Below are 23708 nucleotides of genomic sequence, written 5' to 3'. Positions count from 1 at the left end.
ATAAAATATGTTACCATCTTTACCATGGGTTGATGTTAAAATTTATCTCTTGTTCATCTACTCTTGCCCAGTGTTTTAAATAACGGGCTAAGCCATTTAGCGGCCTCCCTCCTCAAACAGCTAATAGCGGGCTAAATCGGGCTATAGCGGCTAATAGCGGCTAGTTACACCCATCATTCATCACCGTGCCTGAGCCTGTCCAAGAGTCTACGCTCTTCACTTTTATATATAGCGTGCTCTGCTTGCGTCTACGCATCCCCATAAGCCCAATTCCTTTTCCTGATCTCTTATCTCTGCCGCCCGTCCCAGCAAGCAACCAAATAGCTTGAGTGATTCATCTTGGGCAGCCGTGAGCTAGCATGGACCTTGTTACGGGTGCGTTGGGCATTCTCCCCTCCAAACTGCTGGATCTCCTGAAGGAGGAGTACAAGCTGCAGAAGAGCGTCAGGGTGCAAGTCCAGTCCCTCTCCCGGGAGCTCGAGAGCATGCACGCCGCCCTCCGCAAGGTGGCGGCAGTGCCATGGGACCAGCTTGACGAACAAGACAAGGTCTGGGCACGAGACGTCAGGGAGGCATCCTACGACTTGGAGGATATCCTCGACACCTTTCTCATTCAAGTTGACGGCCGCCCTCACCCTCAGCCAGCAGATGGAAACTTGGTCAAACGCCTCACGAAGAAAATGGGCCAGCTTATAAGCAAGGTCAAGGCTCGCCACGACATCGCTGGTGCAATCGAGGAAATCAAAAAGCAACTCCAGGAGGTGGCCGAGCGTCGTGCGAGGTACAGGGTCGATGATGTCCTGGCCAAGCCTGCTGCTGCAACAAGTATTGATCCTCGTTTGTCGGCTCTGTTCACAAAAAGGTCACAGCTCGTTGGCATGAATATGCCAAAGTCTACGCTCATCAATATGTTATCTGTAAGCGACGATGATATGTCCAACAAGAAGATGAAGATAGTATGTGTTGTTGGTTTTGGAGGGCTGGGCAAGACCACTCTGGCCAAGAGAGTGTTTGACGAGTTTAAAGCCAACTTCTGTTGTGCAGCATTTGTTTCAGTGGGGCGAATCCCCGACCTGAAGAAAGTCTTCAGAGACATTCTGATTAATCTGGGGCACACTGATTCTAATATGATGATATTGGACGAAGCGCAGCTCACCAATTCGGTTCGTGGATTCCTCGAGAGCAAAAGGTATGGGCGTGCATCACTTAGCTTATTCTTACGCCAACAACTGTTTGCTTAGACTCTCTTATTTTATCAGAAAGTGGCAGATACTGTTTTAAAAGGGTATCTCTCTCTCTCTCTATAGAGAGAGAAAGAGAGAGACCTGAAAACTGCAATTTAAATATTGTTGCTATGTTATTCACTATTTAGTTTCCACGCATATGTTAGTTCTGTTTGCCACATATGTTGTTTCTGTTTGCCAAAATGCATTTTTAGAAGGAATGTAATAATTGGATTGTTCTTTCTTATCAAGACATTAATTTCCGGTTCACAGATAGTGTAAACGGCTCAAGTAGAAAGTCATTGATAATGAAACAGACGCTGCACTGCCTAGTCGTAGCCATGTTTTTGATACACTTTGTGGTAGTGTTTCATCAATAATATTCATAGATTAGGGGGGGGGGGGGGTGTGTGTGGGGGGGGGGGGGGGGGGCATCACTACCGGAAACCGGCGATTTGCCGAGTGCCGGAGGCTTTGCCGAGTGTATTTTATCGGGCACTCGGCAAAGACCGTGTTTGCCGAGTGCCAAATAAAATACACTCGGCAAACAAAAACACACGGCAAAATACGTCTTTGCCGAGTGTTTTTTTCTGGCACTCGGCAAAGATGTATTTTGCCGAGTGCCTTTGTTTTGGCACTCGGCAAACAGGCTTTTTGCCGTGTGCATTTTTTTTTGCCCTCGGCAAATCAGTTTTTCGAAGCATTTTTTGAGGCCCTAAATGAATTCAAATGAAAAACTTTTCAACTACAAAGTTGTATAACTTCTCAAGATCTACAAAGTTTATTTTGGTCATTTCTTCATTTGACAAAGCGACAATAACGTTGTTCATAAAATCTACATCTCTCATATATCTCATATTAGTTTCATGAAAGTAGAAGACAGATATATAAGATTTGTGAACAATGTTACTACCACTATGTCGGATGAACAAATGACCAAAATAAACTTTGTAGATCTTGATAAGTTATGAAATTTTGTAGTTGGCAACATTTTGATTTGAAATCATCTTGTCATGCAAAAATGACGTTTGAATTTGAAAATTTTAAAATTTGAATTTTTCAAACGACCTCGGATGGAAAAACTTCCTAAATGAAAATTGTAGATCTCCAAAAGTTATAAAACTATGTAGTTGACAACTTTTTGATTTGAAATCATCTTATCATGCAAAACTATGTTTGAATCTCTCAAATTTAAAATTCAAAATTTTCAAACGACCTCGGATGGAAAAACTTACTAAATGAAAATTGTAGATCTCAAAAAGTTATAAAACTTTGTAGTTGACCACTTTTTGATTTGAATTCATTTAGGGCCTCAAACAAGCAATTTACTCTCAGTTTACCGAGTGCCTTTTTTCTGGCACTCGACAAAGCCGTATTTTGCCGAGTGCCTATGTTTTGGCACTCGGCAAAGAGCCATTTTGCCGTGTGTATTTTTTTGGCCCTCGGCAAATCAGTTTTTCGAATCAATTTTTGAGGCCCTAAATGAATTCAAATGAAAAACTTTTTTCAACTACAAAGTTGTATAACTTCTCAAGATCTACAAAGTTTATTTTGGTCATTTCTTCATTTGACAAAGCGACAATAACGTTGTTCATAAAATCTACATCTCTCATATCTCTCATTAGTTTCATGAAAGTAGAAGACAAATATATAAGATTTGTGAACAATGTTACTACCACTATGTCGGATGAACAAATGACCAAAATAAACTTTGTAGATCTTGAGAAGTTATGAAATTTTGTAGTTGGCAACATTTTGATTTGAAATCATTTTGTCATGCAAAAACGACGTTTGAATTTGAAAATTTTAAAATTTGAATTTTTCAAAAGACCTCGGATGAAAAAACTTCCTAAATAAAAATTGTAGATCTCCAAAAGTTATGAAACATTGTAGTTGGCAACTTTTTGATTTGAAAACATCTTGTCATGAAAAACTGCGTTTGAATTTCATAATTTTAAAATTCAAATTTTATAAATGACCTCGGATGGAAAAACAACCAAAATAAACTCTGTAGATCTCGAAAAGTTATGAAACACTGTAGTTGGCAACTTTTTGATTTGAAAACATCTTGTCATGCAAAACCGCGTTTGAATTTCCAAATTTTAAAATTAAAATTTTGTAAACGACCTCGAATGGAAAAACTTCCTAAACTAAAAGTGTAGATCTCAAAAAGTTACGAAACTTTGTAGTTCACAACTTTTTTATTTGAATTCGTTTAGGGCCTCAAACAAACAATTTACACTCGGTTTAGTATAATATATTGGGAACTAAAACGGAATCTAGACACAAGTGACAGTGTGGTGTAGTGGTAGAGGAGGTTTGTGCGCAGCGGGAGGTCTCGGGTTCGAATCCCGTCGGCCGCGTAGCCGTGAAATTTACGCGAAAAAAGCCGGAGATGGATGGGCGCTGACCGGTGGGGTCCTCCACCAATAAAAAAAAATTTATTTTTTTTGGGTAAAAATTCCCATTTTTTTCGGGTTTTTTTTTTCGGTTCCAACTTTGCCGAGTGTCGGGCACTCGGCAAAGGCTTTGCCGAGTGCCCGACAAAAGACACTCGGCAAAGACGTCTTTGCCGACTCATTTTTTACCGAGTGGTCTTTGCCGAGTGCAGCACTCGGCAAAGCCTTTGCCGAGTGCAAATTGGGCTTTGCCGAGTGCCCCTGGCACTCGGCAAATTCACTGAGTCTGGTAGTGGGGGCAGGGCCACCTTTGTCCATCACTAAGGTCCGCCCCTAGTTTCGCTATATGGTGCCCTGGGGAAAATCTTCTTCCCCACCAGAATTTTTTTGGTTTCCTTTTCTTTCCCTTTCTTCATCCCAGAGAGCATACAAGGAAGGGAACAAAACTATGATTCAGGTGAAAATCTTCTCTCCCCGTATCCAAATTTTTGCTTTGCTTTTATTTCCCTTTCTTCTTCCTAAATAGTACGCATGGAAGGGAATAAAACTAAGATTTGGATGAAAAACTTCCCTCCTATACCCAAATTTTTTGCTTTCCTTTTCGTTCCCTTTCTTCTTCCTGATTGGGGTGAAAATTTTCTCTCGCACCCCAGTTTTAGTTACTGTCAACTTATACTGGATTTACAATCAACTTGCACTAGAGTTATGGTGATTATTTTGTTACAACTTCTAAGTAGAATTTGTGTAACAAAAAATTCAGGTGTGGAGAATGAATATTTCACCCGATTCTTACAACACCTTCAATCTGGGTGTGGAACTCCTCTAATACACATGAATTTTTTTCTCCCAAATTTTCGGTGTAGGAGGGAAGTTTTCACTTAGGTACGGAGTTGACAATCCCTTGTGGTAAATAACATGCCAGTAAATAACATAGTTCAGATTATTAGTTTGAGAAAATATCGACACATGACTTACAATGAAGAAAATCTTTCGGTTACTAATCAGAACCCCTAACAGAGCCCACAAGTTAATCCATATGAGACGTGCTAGGAAAAAATTGTTAAATTCTAGTAACTCTCACAAACATCAGAAAGATCAGGACCTCAACTTGTTAGAGTCCAATAACCATTGTTAATCAAATCTAATAGATCTATATCCTGTTTTTAAAAAAATTATCCACCTCTGACATTATGAAAAAAAAAATATAAAGTAACCCTCAAAATCTGCATATAAATTACCCACCTTTGTTATTATAAAACATAATCTAAAGTAACACCATAATTTACATCTAAATTACCCACCTTGCCATTATGATACATAATCTACAAATTTACATCTAAATTATTAATTTCTTCCATTGTTACAATTAAACTAAAATACCACTCGAAGTAACATCCCAATTACTAGCATGTGCTACTTTAGAAAAATTGAAATAAACATAATTACATCTATATAAGTTTATAAATTACCCATTTCTATAACTATTGATGTCTAAAAAACTAACTTAACTAAACCTACATTTTGTTCCATCATGCATATTAAGTACACATGCATGCTGCATAATAAATATATATTCCTTGATTTCAGCAATCATAAAAAATGTTCTTTTAATGACTCATATATACCGACAATTCAACTAAATTTATTTTAATATCCATGTCAATAATGTTTATAAGTTGTTAATTTAGATAAATTTCTAGATTTTGACTAAATTATTATGACATATCTGTATTGGTAATATAATTATAAGCACTATATTTTTATGTAAAATATTACTATAAATAATTTTTTGATATAGAAATCATCAATTCTTGAGTAGTGGAGGAGGTGCTAACTAAAAGATGGATATGGTCCACTAGCACAGTAAAGATTTTCGGAGACGGGCATATAGCATTTCCAAAGGCGAACAACCCATCTACCTTTGTAAATGCAATTAAAAAATCCAGCATGGTGAGTCTGCTGCGGTGGCCCACTGAGCCCATCGTGGTTCCCATTGTGGCCCATCGCCGTAGAGCTCGTCGGTTCCCAGGGCACCGCCGCAGAGCTCGCCGGTTCCTGGGGCCCTACTGCTGAGTCCTTGGCCACTCCGCCGCCGAAGAAGCGCCGCCACCAGATCTGCTTCTGATATCGCAGATGTGGGACGCAACCGCACCGAGCGCAACCACCAAGGAGCCGCCGCCAGATCTGCCTCCACCGAATCCTCAAATGGACGGGCGCCACCACTAGAGAGACACCGCCACCGCCGGATCCACCTCCAATATGAAAGGGAGAGAAAGAGTTGAAGGCAAGAGAAAAAGGGCGAGAGAGTCGAGATGAGGAAGGAGAGAGAAGACGAGGGACTCACCAGTACGACAGCCTTTGTGTGCGCCGCACGCCGCCGGTCTTCGCATGCGGTGCCTATCTTCGGTGCACCATGTGCTGCCACTTGCGAGCATGGAACCGGCGTGGGATAGAGAGAGAGAGAGAGATGGGGCGGAGTGGGCTTCGCATGATGCCCCACCGGGGTCTTTTGAATGCGCCACTAGGGCGAGTGGGAGAGAGGAAGACGAGCTGGAGGCGGCCGTTGGGTGGGAGAGAGTAGACTAAGAAACCCTAGCCGATCTACTTATATACTTGAGGGACTCTCGGCTTTGAGATGGGCTGGTTGGGCTTCAGATCTATTAATTGAGGTAGGCCTCCTAAGGCATCCACCTCTGAAAATGATAATCGTTTTCAGAGACGGAAGCCTTAAGATGCCCGCTTTTGTAAATCAATTTTAAGAGATGTTGTTATCTCCATAAATGAACATCCGCCTCTGAAAATAAGTGAATATTTTGGGAGACCGCCCTATTTTTAGCCCGCCTCCTTTAATGAAACGTCTTGTTTGCTAAAATCATTTTTGTGACTGTGGTCTCCTGATTTTTTCAAATTCCTTTGCAGTAACCATTGACTGTTAGACTAAAATATTTATATCATTTTGAAGTTAGCATGATTGACAACTACTAGATCTCACTTCAAGCCCCACCACAGATCTTGAACGACATGGTATAGGCTTAAATGACCTTTTGTGGCATCATAGTTATTAAGAGTGCAGTCTAGGACCTAGAACCCTTATTTTCAATAAAATACACAATGAGAGTTCTGAATAAAATATATAACAGGCACAAGAATTTCAACTAAACATGTGGATAAAACTTTTAGCAACTAATAAGATCAATATTTGAAAGTCAAAATCTAGATTCATGATGTCACGAGATATGTGAGACAACAAGAGCCACCATAGCTTAAGCTTGGGTTTCAACCAAATGCTTGTTGAAGACAAAATGAGTACCTCCATATAGAAGGAAAAAGACTGTGGATATGGATGTAAAAAATATAGAGTAATTATTAAGTTCATCAAAAGTGCTAGAGGTTACAGAGCATATATATAGGTATTGCATTAGAAAATGAATGAAGAGATAGAGTGAATGGATAAGTATTTTTATTAGGTGTAGGTAACAAGCACGAACTTTATACTAATGTCTTCTAAGATTATAGCCTGTGCAATAGCATGAGTTGATGTACTGCTAATAGTAAAATAGTGATCTGCTTTAGGGCCAACTGGAAAGTTTGGAATACCCTTCTATCGGCCTAGCATCAGTCAATATTTTCTTTTTTTTTTCCAAGACAGTTACTATGTGAATATTTTTGCATTTTGCATATAAATCAGTAGTTCCGTCATTCATTTTGACAAGCTGGTGGTGACCTGCAGCTAGAATTTTGTACAGAAACTGTACTGCTTTACAATCTTTGATGTCCTTTTTGTCTTAATAGTTAATACTATACTTATATGTCTTTCATTAAATACACATAGGTACTTCATTGTCATCGATGACATATGGGATGAACCTTCATGGAACACAATAAGATATGCTCTGGATGACAATAACTTGGGAAGTAAAATCATCATTACTACCCGTATCCATGCTGTTGCTGAGAAAGTTGGTTGTTCTTATCAAATGCAACCTCTTTCTTATGAGAGCTCTAAACAATTGTTCTATGAAAGGATATTTGGCTTTGGGAGCAAGTGTCCTGACCGATTTTCTGAAATTTCAGAAAAAATATTAAGGAAATGTGGAGGTGTGCCATTAGCTATCATTACCACATCTAGTTTATTGGCTAATAAGCCGAGAAATATAGAAGTGTGGTCGGAGTTGTGTGACTCTATTGGTTCTGGATTTGAAAGCAATCAAGATATGGACAATATGAGAAAGATATTATCTCTTAGCTATATTGATCTACCTTGCCATTTGAAGACCTGTGTTTTATATCTAAGTATATTTCCAGAGGATTTTGATATTAGGAAGGACCGGTTGATATGGAGGTGGATAGCTGAAGGTTTTGTGCAGTATGGAGAAGGGAACCAAAGCTTGTTTGAGGTTGGAGAGAGTTACTTCAATGAGCTTCTAAATCGAAGCCTGATCGAGCCAACATACATGTTGGATGGTGGGGATGGTAATCCTGTTGCTTGTCGTGTGCATGATGTGGTCCTTGATCTTATTTGTTTCTTGTCAAGAGAAGAACATTTTGTCACCACTTTAAGAGGTGATAGTATGCAAAACTCAGCTTCTTTGCGAAGTAAAGTTCGCAGGTTATCCTTCCACAGTACTACTTGGCCTAAAATGAACATGTCAAAATTGAGGTCCCTTACAATCTTCAGTCCAGGTACGATAAATTCAGTGCCATCCCTTTCAACTTATCATCTTCTGCGTGTATTGGATCTGGAAAAGTGCAATCTTAGGGACCATCCATGTCTACGGTTTGTCAGCAAATTATTTCACCTGAGGTATTTAAGTCTGTCAAAAACTAGATATCCTGGTGTGCTTCCAGTAGAGATAGGGAAGTTACAGTTTTTGCAGACATTAAATGTATTTGGAACTGATATACCAGAACTGCCATCAAGTATTGTTGGGCTAAGAAAACTGATGTGCCTATATGTTGATGAGAGTACCTGGCTGCCAGAAGGGTTCAGTAACCTAACGTCCCTGGAAGTTCTAGGGTCTGCGTATGTGGATTCTGGAAGCATTGCAGAAGAGCTAGGTCATCTGACCCAGCTAAGGGAACTCTGGGTCTACCTTGCAGGGGCTGAGGATGGTGGAACGGATGAGAACCTGGGTAAAGTTTTGGTGGAGTCGCTAGGCAAGATGCACAGAATCCAATACCTACAAATCAAGTCCAAAGAGATCATTGAGCTCGAAGCAGGCTCAGTGGAGTTGTCCCTAGGAAACCTGCGATATCTTTATGTTTCTAGAGCCACTTCGTTGCCGAAATGGATTAATCCTTTATCGCTTCTCCTCCTCTCTTGGTTGTACATAAAGGTGGGTCAACTGCGACAGGAGGACATCCATGTCCTCGGGACGCTGCCAGCTCTTCGTATCCTCATGGTGAAAGGGACTGGAGGAATTCAAATCGTGGAAAGGTTCATGGTCAGTGCTGATGCCTTCCCATGTGTGATAAACTGCGAGTTCTCTGATTTCGCATCAGTACTACCATCAATTTTCCCACGTGGAGCGTTGCCCAGGCTTGAAAATTTTGAGTTTTGTATCCAACTGGAGGATTTCTGCAACGGTGAAATTATCGTTGAGGACCTGGCCATTGGCCACCTACCATCCCTTCAGGGAATCACCGTTTGCTTTCATGGACAAGGCGGCTATGATGTTGCCAGGAAAGTGGAAGAGGTTCTGTGCCACCAGGCGGATGTCCATCCCAACCATCCGTCCGTTGGTTTCAGTTATTGTGTAAGTCTCAGCTATACTGTCCCTTTAGTTTTGATAAGAAAAAATTCAGGACCAATTATATATATATTTTCGTAGACTTGTTATTGTTGAAGGGCATGTATATATTACTTGGTTCTTCATACTCAACTTGAACCCTTCATTTCTAATGCAAGGCAGTACTAGATGATGACTAGATATCTTCCATTTGCCCCTTTCAGGATCTTGTCTCCATAGGAAATGAAGAAGATGATGATAAGGAGGAAACCTTATCGGTTGAGGGTGCTGGCTTGTCTCTTGAATGGATTCGGTTATAACATCCTAATCCATGTAATGTGCTGTCCTCACAACATGTCATTCAGCATGCTGGCAGGTTTGGACGCATGCTAATTCACATTGGTTATTAATTTACTATAGGCTTCATTAGCGACCTGTGCTTGAGCGATCAAATTAACAGTTATCAATATGTTTCTTACATGTCTCATTTTTCTGCACTCGATTCCACTCCAGTAACCAAATGTGCAAAAGGAAGCTCTACTACCCCTGCCAGACATGGATCTAGATTTCAGTAGACTATTCACGCAGGTGGCCAGGTGGGGGCACATTTGTACCATCCTCTTCTCCCCACAAACAAGATTAAACAGTTGTACCATCCTCTTGCATCCAAGCACGTAGTTGCATGAGAATCTCAGAATGTACTGCTGAATATAGGAGAGTCGGGGAAGCTTGTTTTGCACTCGCGAATACATTTTTCACATGCTCGTGTGGGGATGCTACAAACTTAATGTATCGTTGCCCTGACCTTTCCTTGCTTGTGCCAGTAGAGCGGACATTTCGTTCATTGGCCCGTGACCCTATTCATGGCTTTCATAAGCCTGCTGGGCTTCTCCATTTAACATCAAACTGTAACTTTCCATGGAATCCGTCGTCATTAATCTCTACCACAAACACTATAATTTCCACATAATCTGTACTACAAACACTTTTGAAACTCAAAGCCTGAGCCCTGGAATTCGTGCATCAGAGAAACAGTTCGTAGCTTCCATCTCAATGGATGCAACATGCTTGCTTTGGTATAGTTATTAGTCTCCACTGTTAGCCTCGTCAGATTTCTTACTGAAATTTAGAGTCGAGACATGGGACACTATTCAGTAAAGGCAATGTTATTAGTATAATGGGATATCTCCAGTTATGATAGACTATAGGATCATATAATCCTGGCTTCCCTTATCTCTAAGGAGGTTTCTTTTCCTCTAGGCAATGTACTCCTATATAATCCGCCCACGAGGCTCAGCAATAGAATCCAATTCCCACATATTCTTTTCCTCCTACATGGTATCATGAGTTTAGCTTTAGATGCCAGGCCACAAACCCTAAACATTCCGCTTCTCGTGCTGCCGGGCAAGTTTACCGACAGCCCTAGTGAGTCCTTTTCCCACTGGTTGATTGATCGGCGTTTCTTTTTGTTTTTCTTATCTATGATTGATTTGCGTTGCCCACCGCCTTCGTCTTCGTGCACCTCTACTCCGACATCAGGCTGACTCACCGAACTCTTCTTCATCCCTGACTGTGCAGCATGGCATAGAACACATCGTTCTAAGGGACGCCACATGCGCCACCTCTATGCCTCTTTGTCCGCAGGTTGTCAAACGCTAGCTCATCATCACCTCAACCAATCAGGATGCCTCCAGCATGACCTAGTTGTCGTCGTTGCTTCGACCTCACGTGCAATTAGTCTGATCAACTGAAAGCACGCAGCCTATTTTGCCTCACCGCGACACCGTTCAGATCAACAGTTTGCGTGCGCCACCGCAGGATCCCATGAAGTTCGCCCGAGTACTATGCACCTCTTCTCATAGCAATGGGGCTGCTGCTGCATTGCCACCCATGGTCTTTTCCGCCATTGTATCTTCACTGCAGCCGACAATGTTGATGCGCGCCCACTGTGGATCGTCTTTGTCAAGCTATTTGCAGTCTTAGCCATCTACTTCTAGTACCGTGGCCGTGACATCCAAATCATTCGTCTTGTGCTAGATCATTTGGACCTACCTCCTCACTTCGTCTAGGAATACCTCATTGCTAGCGTTGCCATCTCTTCCCCTCTTACTTTGTCTACTCTGACCACCACGGGGTGCATCGGCACCTTTTACCCCTGCTGTTTTGCGCACCGCAACCATCATCGAAGCCCTCTCTGCTAGCCCTTATGGCATAGGCGTATAGTTGGGGCCATCTACCTACTATGTTCAATATTGGCAACACATGTACGTGCCTTCGTCCTTGACCCATTCCTAGGCCTAGCATCCTTGGTGCATGCTTCGTCCATGGCGGCTTGACTACATCATCCTTGGCATTGACCTTCTCCCTCAAAAACTGCCATGGCGTGTCACTGTCTTCATTTGTGGAAACTTCTACTATGCACCACTGTCCTCACGGCGCCTCCTCGTGTGCCAAAGGCAGTATGTGTGACTTCCTCAACTTCAGCAACCCTGACAGATCCATTGACTACTTCTATCACCAGCATGGCAACTTCGACCACAACTACTTTGCCCTCACGCTCGGCTACATAGATATAGGCACAAAGGGCTATCGCCTTGCTTGTGCAACCTTGTTCGCTTCGACTTCAGTCACAGCATTCGTGATGCATCTACCGTTATGACTACGGGAGATGTAAGCTTGTCGGCTTACAACCTTAAGCTTCTTCTCCAGTCTCCCCCAAAATTGTACATTGTAATTCTCTAGAATGAATAAAGTTATATTTCCCTGTACTTTTGTTCTTTGTGTATTACTTGCACATTTACTTTATTTTGCATACCAATGTATACTGGAACGCCTGCGCACATTAGTACTAATAGCACGGCCCATTGGTGGAGTGTCTCCTCTCCGCGAAATAGCTAGACCAAATATCATAAGTTAAAGCAACAAAAGACACACCAGACAACAAACATTCCTTAAGCATATCACAACGTTCAATGAATAACTTAGCGAAGTCTCTAGCTGTGGTATGCCTAGAGATTTTAGAGAAATAAGGCTTATGAGCATGTGTCACACCCAATTTTAAGGATAAAATGGAGTGCAAAAGTCTTATGTGCGCCCAGAGATCAGTCACACACATAAGCTGACAAATTATGAATAGTATCATCACAAATGTTTATTACATCACGAATAAGACAGAGTTATCACGTAAATATAGCGGAAATAATAAAAAGATCTCTCGTGGAAGCTCCAATTCACAGGGACGTCGACTGGTTGACCACAAGTCTAGTAGTCCTCAGGGAAATCATCATTCTCAAGGTCATCTGTTACCCATCCGGGATTTTTATCCAAGTAATGAAAATAAACAAGCGTAAGTACATGTCGTACTCAACAAGTGTAACACGGGGTTCATGAGGCTCAAAAGGCTAGACACGGTTCAACAGCGTTCAGCTTTTAGTTGTCACAATTTTAGCTTATGAGTAGCATCAAGTTGTTTCAATTCCCATTGCCAAACACATGATCAAATGTAAACATGAATAATGAATAGCATAAACAAATGTTACTTAGTGTTCATCTATTCCATAAGGGTTCCAAGGCCGCTCGTGACCGTGAGCACGGCTGATATACCAGTTTTACACTCTGCAGAGGTTGTACACTTTCACTGTGAGACGTGATTCCCATAAGCCCGGGTTTATAACTCCCAAAACACTTCCAAGGTGAGCAGGCAGGGGTCACTATGAAGCCTTTCAAAGGTTCGTCTAACAAGTTAGGGCCATTAGATTCACTTGGCAAACAGTTATAGGAACCCCCCTATCAAATGGCACAATTCCTTCACGGCTATACACATAAGAGTAGAGGCTGTCCTATACCCGATTCGTCAAGCCATTCTTACGCCAATAAAGGTAACCACTAACAAGCTAGAAAAGGTCCTCATACTGAGCTAAAGCCAGAGCCATGTAGCCCTCACAGCTGTACTGTAAGTCCCGGATGATCACTTACAGATAAGTCCTTAGGGAGAGGAATCTGAAGCATTTAGAAAGTAGCTAAACACTCCAGCCCCCTGTTTCCATGTTGCTAAAAAGTCATATTTTAGCATTTATTGCATATACCATTAGTCAAGTTACAAGATCATGGTTCGATTGAGCTCTAGCAAAGCTACCCATATGCATAACCCATAGGTGACAAGGTAATAGTTCAATTCTAGGAAATCCCTATCAAGGCGACACATGCAGTATGAATTTAATGAATTAAAGTGAATAGGAAACAAGGATGATCCCATGCTATACTTGCCTTGAGCAATGTACACCTGCTGGTCCTGCTCGTCAAAGTCGTACCCTTGATCCTCCGAGAACTGCTCACCGTCTATACTCGATAACCACAGCAACATACAAGCATCCAGGAGCAATCATGCAAAGCAAACAAGGCTACAGATTAGAACAGTACACCAACAGCAAAGAATCAAGATGAAAAGTTTGGAAAACGAATCTACGTCTCGCTATGAACACGCAGACGCGAAGATCGCAAAAATCGGATCTAAAACGGAAAAGTTATGGTTTAAACAAGATTTCCTATAGACAAATAATAGATTAGATCTAAGCTCGAATTATAAAAGTTGGAAACCTACTGTACAGTAGCATAAACGTGTAGATTACTTATTTACGAACCCAATGCAACTTGAACGGATCTAATCGGAGTTAAAACGGAGATTTTACGGCTAAAACAAGTTGGATGGCAAAACTGTGAATAACTGAAAACGTATTTCACTAAAACCGAACCAAAATACGCTTTCAAATGAAGAAAACCAAATCTGAAAACATGTTTTGGACTGCGGGTTTATTTGTCAAAAACAGAGGGACTCTTTAGCAAAAAGAACAGCGAAGGGGTAAGTTCTAATCTGGACCATTGATCTAAAAACGGACGGCTCAGGATGATTACGTATTCCTATTGTATTTCAAGGTTTATTTTTGTAAAGAAAAACGGCCACAATAAAGCATGACGTGGAAGATGAGGTCATCAAGCTAACTAGCAGATTGATTCCAGGCAACGCATCGCATGGCTGCATGGCTGCTCTGTTAGCTCCGTCGCTCGCATGACTCGTTCAGCGGATTTGGGTCCTGGTGCAGGTGACGGCCATTGCCGGCGAGGCGGAGCTCACCAGCGAAACACGGTGAAGGGCCTAGGGACCTCGTATGGCTGTGGGAAAAACATGCATGGGTAGACGGAGGAGGAGACAGCGGGCTCACCAAGATTGTTTTGACGGCAGAAGCGGCACGGTGACAACGTACGTCGGCTATGGCGGCTCCAGGTCTTCCTTGACGTGAGGGGCAGCAACAGATTCTCCTCGATGGCGAGATCCCGATGGCAGCAGAGAGGGCACAGGATGACGTAGCGGTGCGGGGATCGGTATTTATGAGACCGGCTGCTTGAGGCGCAAGGCAATGGTGACGCTAGGCGACCTCGGACTCTCGACGGCAGAGTTTGGCCTGGTTACGTGAGGTAGGATAAGGCCTGAACTGCGGGCCGCGCTGTCGGTGAACGCGGGAGGAAGAGATGGTTGCCCTGAGGCATCAGCTAGCCGACGCCAGCGGGCCGGGGTCTTGCGGAGCTGAGCGGGCCGTGCGGGAGCAGAGCTGGGCTTCATTTTGCTGGCTGCACGGTGGAGCGGAGCTAGGCTGCTGGGCTGCGCAGGCGGCTTCCAGCAGGGAGAGGGGAGAGAGAGGAAGTTAAGTTTTTCTAAATGTTTCTCAAATCCATTTGAATCATTTTGAATTTTAGACAAAGCCACACATTCCAATAATTCCAATGCACCGGCATGTATGCACAAACACGTTGTTAATCCTTATGATGAATTTTAATTTAATGAAAATTTTTATTTTCCCTATGTTTTCATGAGCACATAATTCCAAATTAAATCATTTTAGCTCTATTTCCAAAAATTCAAAATTTGGGGTGTTACAATTCTACCCCCCTTAAAATGAATCTCGTCCTCGAGATTTGGACGATGCTTACTCAAATAACTGTGGGTATGTTTTCCTTAGATCATCTTCTCTTTCCCAAGTAGCCTCATCCACGGTATACCGATTCCACTGAACCTTGCACATCTTTATAACTCGGCTCCTTGTAACTCTTTCTGCTGTCTCTAAAATCTTTACTGGAAACTCCTCATAAGTGAGATCTTCCTTAACTGTAAGCTCTTCTAACGGTATCTGTTCCTCAGGTACACGCAAACACTTCTTTAGCTGAGATACATGGAACACATCGTGTACACCCGACAAACTCTCAGGCAATTCTAACTGATAAGCTACCTCTCCACGTCTCTCTAAAACCTTGAAAGGTCCAATATACCTTGGTGCTAACTTTCCCTTCATGTTAAACCTTCTCACACTTCTCATAGGTGACACCTTTAAGTACACGTAATCACCTACTTCAAAAACCAATTCTCTTCTTCTAGTGTCGGCATAGCTCTTTTGTCGAGACTGAGCCACTCTCAAGTTATCCCTGATCATCCTTACTTGCTCTTCTGCGTCTCTCAAAATATCTGGTCCAAACACTTGAGTTTCTCCCGTTTGATTCCAAAACAACGGGGTCCTACACTTTCGTCCATACAAAGCTTCGAAAGGTGCCATATTGAGACTTTTCTGATAACTGTTGTTGTACGAGAACTCTGCATAAGGCAAACTCTTATCCCAACTTGTTCCATACTGCAACGCACAAGCCCTCAATATATCCTCCAATATCTGATTAATTCTCTCAGTTTGCCCATCTGTCTGAGGATGATATGCTGTACTAAAATTCAACTTGGTTCCCAACGAACTATGTACTTGCTGCCAAAAATGAGATGTAAATTGAGTACCTCGATCAGACACAATTTTCTTGGGAACTCCATGTAGACACACTATTCTCTCCATATATAACTGAGCTAACCTTGGTCCATTATAAGTAGTCTTGACCAGGTATAAAGTGAGCAACTTTAGTTAAACGATCCACTATTACCCAGACTGAATCATAACCTCTCTGAGTACGTGGTAACCCAACTATAAAATCCATACCAACTTCTTCCCACTTCCACTCAGGTATCTTCATTGGTTGTAGCAATCCTGCAGGTCTTTGATGTTCAGCCTTGACCCTCTGACAGGTATCACACAAAGCAACATATTCAGCAACATCTCTTTTGAGTCCGTACCACCAATACTTCTCTTTTAGATCTAAATACATCTTGGTACTTCCAGGATGAATAGAATAAGCAGACTCATGTGCCTCACGAAGAATTGCCTCACGTATAGCCTTATCCTCAGGCACACACAGTCTTTTCCCAAACCACAGAGTTCCATTGTCGTCCATGCGGAAACCTGGTGCCTTACCAATCACTATGTTTTCTGCTATCTCCTTCAACTTCGCATCCTGTAACTGACCCTTACGTATTTCTTGCTCTAATTTAGGCTCCAACACCAACTCCACCGCATTAGTGACAAAGCCTAAATTCAGTAGCGTAATCTCAGCACACAACTCACTTGACATCGATGTCACTTGCACCTCATTGGCATAACTCTTCCTACTAAGAGCATCGGCGACAACATTCGCCTTCCCCGGATGATAGTGTACCTCCAAGGTCATAATCTTTGATCAACTCTAACCATCGACGCTGTCCTCATATTCAGATCCTGTCTGAGTGAAAATGTACTTCAGACTCTTGTGATCAGTATAGATGTCACTCTTATGTCCAATGAGATAATGCCTCCATATCTTCAAAGCATGAACCACTGCTGCTAACTCTAAGTCATGAGTAGGATAATTTAGCTCATGCTTTCTCAACTGGCGGGATGCATAAGCCACTACTCTGCCTTCTTGCATAAGAACACATCCAAGTTCGTGACGAGATGCATCACAATAGATCGAGAAGCTCTTGTTCAGATCTGGCAAAGTCAACACTGGGGCTGTAGTCAACCTCTTCTTCAACTCTTCGAAGTTAGCCTGGCACTTATCGGACCACACAAACTTAGCATTTTTCTCCAATAAGGCTGTCATTGGCTTGGCAAGCTTAGAGAAACCTTCAATGAACCTCCTGTAGTATCCAGCTAATCCCAAGAAACTACGAATCTGTCCCACATCGGTTGGTGGCTTCCAATTCAGCACATCTTTCACCTTACCGGGATCTACTGCAATTCCACCGTTGGAGACAACATGACCAAGAAAAGAAACTTCCTTCAACCAAAATTCACACTTGCTTCGCTTAGCATACAGCTTGTGTTCTCTGAGCTTCTGCTAGCACCAACCTCAGATGTTCAGCGTGCTCTTCTTCTGTTTTGGAGAATATCAGTATATCATCGATGAACACCACCACAAACTTATCCAAAAACTCCATGAACACCTTGTTCATCATGTACATAAAGTAGGCAGGTGCATTGGTCAAACCAAATGACATAACAGTGTACTCATATAAACCATACCTCGTAGTAAAAGCTGTCTTGGGTACATCTGTTGCACGAATCCTTAATTGATGGTAGCCAGAACGAAGATCAATCTTAGAGAAAACACAGGCACCTCTCAACTGATCAAACAAATCATCAATTCTAGGCAACGGATACTTGTTCTTGATAGTAACCTCATTGAGTGACCGATAATCGACACACATCCTCTGAGTACCATCCTTCTTGTCAACAAATATAACTGGTGCTCCCCAAGGTGACGAACTAGGACGAATAAAACCTTTCTCCTGTAACTCCGTAATTTGTTTCTTAAGTTCTTCTAATTCTTTAACCCCCATTCTATATGGACGCTTAGCTATAGGTGCAGTTCCAGGTAATAATTCAATAATAAACTCAATATCACGGTCAGGCGGCATACCTGGCAAATCATCAGGGAACACATCTGGAAATTCATCCACCACTGGGTCCTCCTTGTTGTCGCTATCATCAAGCTGGTTCACTGTGGCGGTTGGCTGTGCTTGTATTACTACATCAACCTTGATTCTCTCTCCATTCGGTGCGGTCACAACAACTACCCTTTCCTTACACTGAATCACTGCTTGTTGTTTCATCATCCAATCCATACCCAGAATCACATCTATACCGGATGCTCTCAACACAATGGGGCTCACTTTAAACTCTACCCCCCTTAAAGATAGACTAGTCGGAAGACAACGATATGCAGCTTGCATACTTCCACCCGGTGAGTTTACTAACATGGGATTTTGCATGGCACATAAGGGTATGCTGTGGTTTCTAACGAATGCTTGTGATATGAATGAATGCGAAGCTCCAGAATCAAAAAGAACAGTGGCAGGGGTTGAGTTAATATTGAACGTACCAAGCATGACTTCTGGTTCCGCAAGCGCCGTCTCGGTAGACACATGGTTCACCCTCCCTGTGTTGGGTGCTGGCTTCTGCGGCGTTCCCTTCTGATTACTCTGCTGACCCTGGGGTGTCTGCTGATTCTGCTTCCTGGGGCAGTGATTAGCATAATGCCCAACTTCTCCACAACGATAGCATACGTTGGGAGTACTAGGTGCACTTGTCTTCATGGGGGTACTGTTGGGGGTTCCCTGTCGTGGTGTCTGTGGACCACTCTGTTGCTGAGGACGTGCATTGCTAACTTGCTGCTGGTTCGGGTTGCGCTGAGGATACTGACCACGATTCCACTGACTGGGTGGTCCCTGAAACCTCTGCTGGAAGCCTTGCTGAGGGTTGGTACGTGAACGAGTATTGCTCCCAGAGGCTTGTCCCTGAAGCCTCCTCTTCTTGGCCTCCATCTCCTTGCGCTTGTTGTCAATAACAATAGCGTGATTCACTAGCGTCTGAAAATTGGGGTAGGTGTTTGACATAAGCTGGAGCTGTAGACCATCATACAGACCTTTGAGAAAGCGGCGTTGCTTATCGGCATCATCAGCCACTTCATTAGGAGCATAACGTGACAACTGAGCAAACTTGTCACGGTACTCAGCGATAGACATGGATCCTTGCTTCAGAGCTCTGAACTCCTCTTGCTTGAGCTCTATCAATCCCTCTGGTATGTGATAAGATCTGAAATTGTCCTTGAACTCCTGCCAGGTAACAGGAGGTGCGTTGGCGGGACGTCCATACTCGAATGACTCCCACCAGTCCTGAGCTTCTCCCTGAAGTTGTCCCTGAAGCGTACAACACCTTCTGCTGATTATCACATTGAGCTATGTTGAGCTGCCTCTCTATTGCACGAAGCCAATCATCTGCTTCCAGTGGATCGGTGGCACGAGAGAACACCGGGGGACGGCCCTTCAAGAATTCACCACGCTTATCACGTGGGGCTCCACCACCCTGTTGATTCTGCTGATTCTGCACCAACGTTTGCATGAGCTGCGTCTGTATTGCCAAGAGTTGTTCAATAGTCGGTGGTGGTGGTGGTGGATGTGGGGGAACACCTCCACGACCTCGGCCTCTTCCTCTTCCAGACATCTGTCATCAAATATTCCAAATTTATAAATTTCCAGGTTAGAATACATTCTGAAAATTTTCTGGACGAGTCTCTACATCAGCAGTTCTGTAAAACAGTCATATCTCGAGTTCCAGAAATCCAAATAGGATGTACTTTCTATGGTTGGAAAGATTACGAAATTTCCTACAACTTTTATTCAGACAACTTTCCCAGATTCTGTCGTTAGATTACTCAAAAGCAGGATACAACCGAAACTGTTCCCATATTCCAGACTGAACAGTAACTTTAACTTGAAACAGAGATATCTCACGAACCAGATCAGATATGGGGGTGATTCCAGAGGCATTGGAAAGGTAATTAAGTCTAGTTATTCCCACAACAATTTCATAATTTTAGGTCGTGTATATTTTATTCGGCATTAAGATAAAGGCAGACTGCTCCGAAAAACAGATTCCGAAGGAGCGAGATGTAACAAACCCAGCTATTTATTTATTGACCCAAACTTTAATATTCTTAAATATGAAACTTGCGGACATGCCCACGAAGTTCCAGCACACATTACAAAGATCCAACTCATGCATAAACATAAGAACAAATCAACTAAACACGGAATGTCCACACTGCACTAAAAACTCGACCCAACTCGACTCACTCGTTCTACTATCGTGCTATTACTTAAAGAGGGACTCCAACATCTAGGGGCGATACTTATGAGGAAGCTCCTCATACATCTTGGGCAAATTAAGGCACACCCTTTGTTCGTCTATCACTTGCTGGTGCCTCTTGATTGCTTTCTGCTGAACCTTCAGTTGATCCTCCAACCGGCGAATCCTTGACACAGCCTCGTAACCAAAGTGTACCATCGCTTCCGTGGTTGGATCCGTGCCCTGCGGGTCCATCATTGCCCATCCCAATTCTGGGTGTTGATGAGGAAGGAATCGATATTGATCATCCTTCATGACCTCGAATCGGCGACCACGGAGGCCTATGCAAGCTTCAGCGGCTGCATCCTCTATGCCGTCCTCCATGGTAGCGCGGTGACCATGGTGTGCGTAGTTTGAATCCAGCTGATACGCACCTTTCTGCTCATCCTTGATGGTGATGCACACCCTAACCTTCCAGTAGGTGTCTTCAAGAGGGTGTGCATGCTCTTCGCAAGCGTATTCTACAGCTGCATCCCAATCACTGTAGTATGTCTGCAGCAGGCTCAAGAGTCGGTGATGTGAAACGGAGTATTCACATCCCGGCTTATACTACACCTTTGTTGTCCACCCCAATGGCGGGATCGGCTCATCCTCCTCAACAATGTCTTCATCTTCGTTTTCGGACAAGTCAACGATCTCAACTTCTTGAGGGTCATCATGGGCTGGCTCAGGTGTGGACTCAGGCGTTGGCGGTGTTGGCGAATCCAATTCCTGCTCCTGTGGTTCTTCCTCCTCAGGATCCACGGACAAACCTTGTGGCGGGTAATACCCTCCAGTGCTCATGCGGGCAGTCTTGTGGGCACGAGGTATCTACAGAATTAGGTTTAGTTAGGTTAGATTAGAAGCAGTAATTTTCATAATAGAATAAGGCAAAAGAAGCATAAAACTTTAGCAAATAACAAGGGTGAGATAGAAAGCATGAAATGAGTGAAGCAAAAGAAGCTAAAACGACCATTGCTAACTAGGCTTGCGTCCTACAGTCAACATAGCTCTGATACCAATCTGTCACACCCAATTTTAAGGATAAAATGGAGTGCAAAATCTTATATGCGCCCAGAGATCAGTCACACACATAAGCTGACAAATTATGAATAGTATCATCACAAATGTTTATTACATCACGAATAAGACAGAGTTATCACGTAAATATAGCGGAAATAATAAAAAGATCTCTCGTGGAAGCTCCAATTCACAGGGACGTCGACTGGTTGACCACAAGTCTAGTAGTCCTCAGGGAAATCATCATTCTCAAGGTCATCTGTTACCCATCCGGGATTTTTATCCAAGTAATGAAAATAAACAAGCGTAAGTACATGTCGTACTCAACAAGTGTAACACGGGGTTCATGAGGCTCAAAAGGCTAGACACGGTTCAACAGCGTTCAGCTTTTAGTTGTCACAATTTTAGCTTATGAGTAGCATCAAGTTGTTTCAATTCCCATTGCCAAACACATGATCAAATGTAAACATGAATAATGAATAGCATAAACAAATGTTACTTAGTGTTCATCTATTCCATAAGGGTTCCAAGGCCGCTCGTGACCGTGAGCACGGCTGATATACCAGTTTTACACTCTGCAGAGGTTGTACACTTTCACTGTGAGACGTGATTCCCATAAGCCCGGGTTTATAACTCCCAAAACACTTCCAAGGTGAGCAGGTAGGGGTCACTATGAAGCCTTTCAAAGGTTCGTCTAACAAGTTAGGGCCATTAGATTCACTTGGCAAACAGTTATAGGAACCCCCCTATCAAATGGCATAATTCCTTCACGGCTATACACATAAGAGTAGAGGCTGTCCTATACCCGATTCGTCAAGCCATTCTTACGCCAATAAAGGTAACCACTAACAAGCTAGAAAAGGTCCTCATACTGAGCTAAAGCCAGAGCCATGTAGCCCTCACAGCTGTACTGTAAGTCCCGGATGATCACTTACAGATAAGTCCTTAGGGAGAGGAATCTGAAGCATTTAGAAAGTAGCTAAACACTCCAGCCCCCTGTTTCCATGTTGCTAAAAAGTCATATTTTAGCGTTTATTGCATATACCATTAGTCAAGTTACAAGATCATGGTTCGATTGAGCTCTAGCAAAGCTACCCATATGCATAACCCATAGGTGACAAGGTAATAGTTCAATTCTAGGAAATCCCTATCAAGGCGACACATGCAGTATGAATTTAATGAATTAAAGTGAATAGGAAACAAGGATGATCCCATGCTATACTTGCCTTGAGCAATGTACACCTGCTGGTCCTGCTCGTCAAAGTCGTACCCTTGATCCTCCGAGAACTGCTCACCGTCTATACTCGATAACCACAGCAACATACAAGCATCCAGGAGCAATCATGCAAAGCAAACAAGGCTACAAATTAGAACAGTACACCAACAGCAAAGAATCAAGATGAAAAGTTTGGAAAACGAATCTACGTCTCGCTATGAACACGCAGACGCGAAGATCGCAAAAATCGGATCTAAAACGGAAAAGTTATGATTTAAACAAGATTTCCTATAGACAAATAATAGATTAGATCTAAGCTCAAATTATAAAAGTTGGAAACCTACTGTACAGTAGCATAAACGTGTAGATTACTTATTTACGAACCCAATGCAACTTGAACGGATCTAATCGGAGTTAAAACGGAGATTTTACGGCTAAAACAAGTTGGATGGCAAAACTGTGAATAACTGAAAACGTATTTCACTAAAACCGAACCAAAATACGCTTTCAAATGAAGAAAACCAAATCTGAAAACATGTTTTGGACTGCGGGTTTATTTGTCAAAAACAGAGGGACTCTTTAGCAAAAAGAACAGCGAAGGGGTAAGTTCTAATCTGGACCATTGATCTAAAAACGGACGGCTCAGGATGATTACGTATTCCTATTGTATTTCAAGGTTTATTTTTGTAAAGAAAAACGGCCACAATAAAGCATGACGTGGAAGATGAGGTCATCAAGCTAACTAGCAGATTGATTCCAGGCAACGCATCGCATGGCTGCATGGCTGCTCTGTTAGCTCCGTCGCTCGCATGACTCGTTCAGCGGATTTGGGTCCTGGTGCAGGTGACGGCCATTGCCGGCGAGGCGGAGCTCACCAGCGAAACACGGTGAAGGGCCTAGGGACCTCGTATGGCTGTGGGAAAAACATGCATGGGTAGACGGAGGAGGAGACAGCGGGCTCACCAAGATTGTTTTGACGGCAGAAGCGGCACGGTGACAACGTACGTCGGCTATGGCGGCTCCAGGTCTTCCTTGATGTGAGGGGCAGCAACAGA

General features: G+C 42.8%; 1 protein-coding gene across 3 annotated transcripts; it reads left to right on the top strand.

The window, feature by feature from the left end:
• The first annotated feature begins 249 nt into the window (after positions 1-249).
• On the top strand, positions 250-10117 carry LOC136484022 (disease resistance protein RGA5-like). Of its 3 annotated transcripts, none has more exons than XR_010765724.1 (4): positions 250-1189; positions 7455-9378; positions 9576-9727; positions 9865-10117. XR_010765724.1 is itself a non-coding variant. In XM_066481191.1 (4 exons), exons 1-3 carry the CDS (start codon positions 360-362, stop codon positions 9669-9671), a joined length of 2850 nt encoding a protein of 949 aa, XP_066337288.1. In that variant the 5' UTR covers positions 250-359; the 3' UTR covers positions 9672-9684; positions 9865-10117. The 3 variants fall into 3 exon arrangements, 2 of the variants coding, with proteins under 2 accessions (XP_066337288.1, XP_066337286.1); XM_066481191.1 differs by having other exon boundaries at positions 9576-9684; XM_066481189.1 differs by having other exon boundaries at positions 9576-10117.
• The last annotated feature ends 13591 nt before the right edge of the window (positions 10118-23708 follow it).

Source organism: Miscanthus floridulus, chromosome 9 (assembly GCF_019320115.1).
Source record: "Miscanthus floridulus cultivar M001 chromosome 9, ASM1932011v1, whole genome shotgun sequence".
Lineage (NCBI taxonomy): Eukaryota > Viridiplantae > Streptophyta > Magnoliopsida > Poales > Poaceae > Miscanthus > Miscanthus floridulus.
Note: the sequence above shows the minus strand (reverse complement) of the source record. Positions and strands in the feature narration are given on the sequence as shown.